The sequence below is a fragment of the Capsicum annuum genome, chromosome 11 (genome assembly GCF_002878395.1).
Source record: "Capsicum annuum cultivar UCD-10X-F1 chromosome 11, UCD10Xv1.1, whole genome shotgun sequence".
NCBI classification, from domain to species: domain Eukaryota; kingdom Viridiplantae; phylum Streptophyta; class Magnoliopsida; order Solanales; family Solanaceae; genus Capsicum; species Capsicum annuum.
Window position 1 is genome coordinate 74565045 of NC_061121.1, and position 4925 is coordinate 74569969.

Sequence of the window (4925 nt, forward strand, 5' to 3'; positions counted from 1 at the left end):
TATTTTGATCATAATATGATATATATGGAATTGAGAGGCATTTATGTCTTTTTAAATTTTAGTGAACCCTAGCACTATAAATTGGATAGGATGAGAATTATCTGAGGTAAGACAATATTTTAGTTATACACTCTTTGGTGAGTTTTGTGGGCACATTGAATATCTTTTGGTAAGATAATTCATGTATGAGTTCAATTCTTCTCCTTTGAATTTATCTTGTAGTTGTTTTTTCAAATTAGAGAATTACAAATCTATATTTGTTAATCTCTAATTTATTTCAATTGTGGGATTGTTTCTTCTTTCTAATCCATCTCCCCTCGATTTCTTATCTCTTGAATTTCCTTATCGTGTATCTCATTTTACATCAATATGACAAAGAACATACCTTTTCCGTATGATTTCTATAATCACAATAAGCTCCATTAACAGCATCTAAGTGCATCTGAAATATTAAAAGAGCATTTGAGATAAATTTCAATGTTCAATAAGCGTTACAGACACTTTGGCAGGTGCAGAAGTTACCCAGTTACTATACAGTTACAAGGCAATGCTAAAATCCTACCAAAAGGTGGTACAACCAACTAAGAGAAACTTATACCATCAGAAATATGAATGCTTAGGAATTAGAAGATGTACCTGGTAAAGAACTTCAAAATCTGAGAGCAGCTTTGCAGTCAAACTATACTCCTGGAAGAGTTATTGAGGACTCAACAAATTTGCAAAGAATGATGCTTTAAGAAACTTCTGAATTTATTATACCTGTTGGATATCTTTATCCATCTTCAGAAGCTCTGCTATTGAGTGCATGGAATCTGCAGCAAGATGCATCCAGCATCTAAGATCCACGTGACGTTCATCTTCATTTGGGTGGGATGCACATGGATAATCATCCAGTCCAGAAGATAAGGTCTGTTGAAGCCAGAGACAGTACGTTCTATGGTTAATTCATGCATGAAGTAAAAAATATCAGCCCCAGGAATGACTTGGGGAGATCACACATTCCACTTAACAGGTTACATGTTCTTTATGCCATTATCTTTCATTACACTGATCCTTTATTTGTTCTATCCTATGCTTAATTTTGTTCATGCTTCCTGAACAATGTCTACCTCTTTTTTTTTTTAGGTATACTATCAAATAAATAAGAGCATCCATGGATGCAACCCTTACAAATTGAATATGTCTTAGCCAAAAGGAAAAACCTAGGAAAAGCATAATCACTGATCCTTGTGGTGCTCTTTCATTTCGGTTGTTTCTTCCTCAGTGTTGATTTATAGTGACAGCTAAATTATAGGAGTAGAATGATATTGAATTGAATGTAATTGTTAATTATTTGATATTGTCTTTCCTTATTTAGTCTTAAGACTCATTGTGTAAGCATCCATTCTCATGGGTACTATATTCATCAAGAAATAAAAAGAAGCGTTTATTCTTGAAATCTTCATGGTACCATAGTCATTTGTGTCCTTTTGAGGTGTGTTATCCCCCTCAGCACTAGGTTTCCATTTTTATCAAAGAGGCTGAGTTTTCTCTCTTGGTTGGTTGTTCGCAGTGTTCAGCGATGTGATGCGGAAAAATGCGAAAAGGCTCCGCATCACACATTATGCGATGCGACCGCATCATTGAAGTGATGCGCAATTTAATTTTAAAAAAATACCTATAGAGCATTGAAATAGTAAGTTATAATTTAAAAGAGCTATAAAGACAATATATTTAAGAAAAAGTTCTAATGAAACACCGATAAATAAGTTCAACAAAGCAAAACAAACCCCCCAAAAAGAAGAAAAATCACATATAAATTAATAATGGTTCATCTAAAGCTCTTCTAGTTCATTAAGGTTGTCCAATTCTTCTATTCCTTGAGTATCAACATAATTCTCATCATTTTCAACTTCCTCATCTTCCTCATCTCCTGTTTCCTTATCATACGAGCTTGAAGTACTAACCCGTAAACCATAACGACGCTCATCAACTCCACTTGCCTCAGCAACAACACTCCACATAAAAGTAGTATCTCTATCAAAAACCGATTCGTCTTCAACATTCTCAATTCCAGTTAGCCATTCATTGGCATCATCAATGTTGTCCAAGCTAATTAGATCAAATCCATTGCGAACATTGTAGCGACTCCTCAAAGTTCTATTGTACTTTATGAACACCAAGTTACTGAGGCGCTTTAGAGTTAGTCTATTCTTCTTTTTGATATGGATCTACAAACAAATATTGGCAAGTAAAAAGTCAAGACATTTGATATATAATATACTTATCTCAAAAGACTAATGTTTTTATTGAAGTCTTACGTGTTCGAATACGCTCCAATTTCTTTCACACCCAGATGCGCTACAAGTTAAACCCAAAATTTTGATCGCGAACTTTTGTAACTCTGGAGTTTCTGAACCATAAAGGCTCCACCATTCAACTATTAAAGTAAAGTAATTATTCAAAATTAGGAACTATAAAGAATAAATTTAAAGTGTTAATTTAATGGAAACATAACTACATAAGTCACTCACCAGGTGACTTCTTGTCTCTTTGTCTTATTGTGGTTGCTATACCAAAAAGTCCCTCAGCATTTGATAAGAACTTATTTGATCGGTTATTTTATCTTGCATATCTTCATCAACAACCATCTTTGCAATGAAAGTATGAAATTCCGTCATCAAATTCTTATTTAGTAAATCATCCTTATGATTATAATAAAGTGAAGGGTTCAAGATATTGCAAGCCGCATGCAACGGTCTGTGGAGTTGATCACTCCACCTTTTATCAATAATGTCAAAAATCTTTGCATATTTATGCTCCTCAGTGAAAAAGATTTTAATAACCTCCTTAGCCTTACTCATTGCTTCATAAACGTAACCCATTGATGGTTTTGCCTCACCATCTACCAAACGAAGAACTGTAACCAAAGGGCCACATATTTTAAGAGCATAAGCAACACTATTCCAAAAGTGGAATAAAAGCCTTATCTGTGTAGCTTATTTTCCTAACACTTCTTTTGCAAATTTACTTTTATTCCATTCTTCTGAAATGAACATGCTTCTCAAATTTGACTTTTGCTTGAACAATCTCTTTAGGTCAAGAAAGCAGTAGAAAATCTTATTTTGCCAGGTTTCACCAAGTTTCTTTGATTAGTAAATCTTCTCATCATATTCAACAATAAAGGCCTTTGCACAATGTAAAAATGTACCTTAACTGCCTTGGTGAAAACACCTTGAAAAGACCTTTGTTTGAAAATATCCCCAAATATCAAATTCACACAGTGGGCTGCACATGGAGTCCAATATATGTGAAGCAACACTCCTATTATCATGGAACCAGCCTTCATATTTTCAGATGCATTATCTGTAACAACTTGGACAACGTTCTCTGGCCCAATCTTCTCTATGCTACTCTTAAACAAAGAAAACATCTTGATGGAATCAGTGGACGAGTCCCTAGCATCAATTGAATCAAGAAATAAGCTTCCTCTCAGAGAATTGACCAACACGTTTATGAATATTTTTTCGGTTCTTGTTGTGCATTTATCCATCATAATAGAACATCCGAACTTGTTCCATTCCACCCGATGCTCCTCGACATTTTTTTGTGTTTCTTCCACTTCTTTATTTAAATAAACGACAGTAACCTCGTGATAAGTGGGTGGCTTCATCCCCGAACCATATTGGCCTATGGCCTCGATCATGTCTGCAAAAGTGTCATAATTGACATAATTAAAAGGCAGCCCTACATCATACATCCACCTTGAAAAGGCCACAACAACACGTTCCCTCAAAATTCCCTTGGCTACAACCTACAAATTTTTACCATTTTTCCCGATTCATTTCCTGGCTTCAACGGATAGTAAGTATATATTGGACCTTTTGTACCTGTTGATCCATAACTTGAAGAAACTGATGAATTTTGTGAGTGTTTTTGTGATTTTGAAGGAAGTGACAAATCTGCAGCTTCTTCTTCCTTTATTTCATCATCATCAAGATCAGTAACTTGTGGAGGAGATAACATTTGACGTTTTAGGTCCTTTTTTCGCTCAACATAGTCTTTAATTTCTTGTCTCACCGCATCTAGACACTTCTTACATTATTGTACATCACTACTATTCCCAAGAAGATGTTGTTTATGGCAATAAATTTCGACATTAAACGTCAAGCCACAAAAAATACATGTGACTTAATTCCTATTGGTCTTACTTTCTCTTTTACCATATTTCCAAGCTGGATTAGACATTTTATAATTACTGTAAAGAAAACATGAGAAATAAATTTAATAAAAAACACAATAAAAAGTTAATAGTAAATAAGGAAAAATAGATTTTAAGGAGTGAATAGTTGATAAAAAAAAAGCAAAAAAAAAAAATAGCACATGCAGCAGAAGTAACAACCAAAAAAAGACCCTAAGAACAGTTGATAAAATTGGATGGTGCAGGTACCTATCTTGCTTGGTCAAGATCAAATCTAGGAAATTGGTTGGGTATATCAGAGGCAGTGTTATCAAAAGTGAAAAACATCAAAAAGCTCTAAGGCCTGTTAGGGCTTAAAGTGCAAATAAAAGAGTGGGCTTCAATAAAAAAGGCGCAAAGGAAGAAAAAATACAATATTTATGTCTAGTCCAAGACTAAAAATAATAAGCATGAAACAACCTTTCTACTTCTTCAGAGGTAGTGGTATGGATTGCGTACATCTTACCCTCGTCAGACCCCACTATGTGGGAGTACACTGGGTTTGTTGTTGTTGTTGTTGTTGAATGACAAATATATGAACAAGAAATTGAAAAACAATTACGATAAAGTGATATATCAATTGTTTAGTGTCGCCTCTTCAAAAATGGCTCATTGGCGAGGAAGGGAATGCCTTAGAAACTTGATGACGACAGTGAAGCGCACATAAAGCGACGCGATGTGCTCAACACATTATCACGAGAGAAAA

At 34.6% G+C, this 4925-nt stretch overlaps 1 protein-coding gene across 1 annotated transcript; it reads right to left on the minus strand.

Moving 5' to 3' along the window:
* Nucleotides 1-917: 917 nt before the first annotated feature.
* Nucleotides 918-4005, minus strand: LOC107847887. The gene is made up of 5 exons (XM_047400148.1): nt 3798-4005; nt 3191-3687; nt 2553-2969; nt 2301-2453; nt 918-2210 (listed from the first exon to the last, which is right to left on the minus strand). The coding sequence occupies exons 1-5, from the start codon at nt 4003-4005 to the stop codon at nt 1815-1817; spliced, it is 1671 nt and encodes a 556-aa protein (XP_047256104.1). The 3' UTR covers nt 918-1814.
* Nucleotides 4006-4925: the final 920 nt, after the last annotated feature.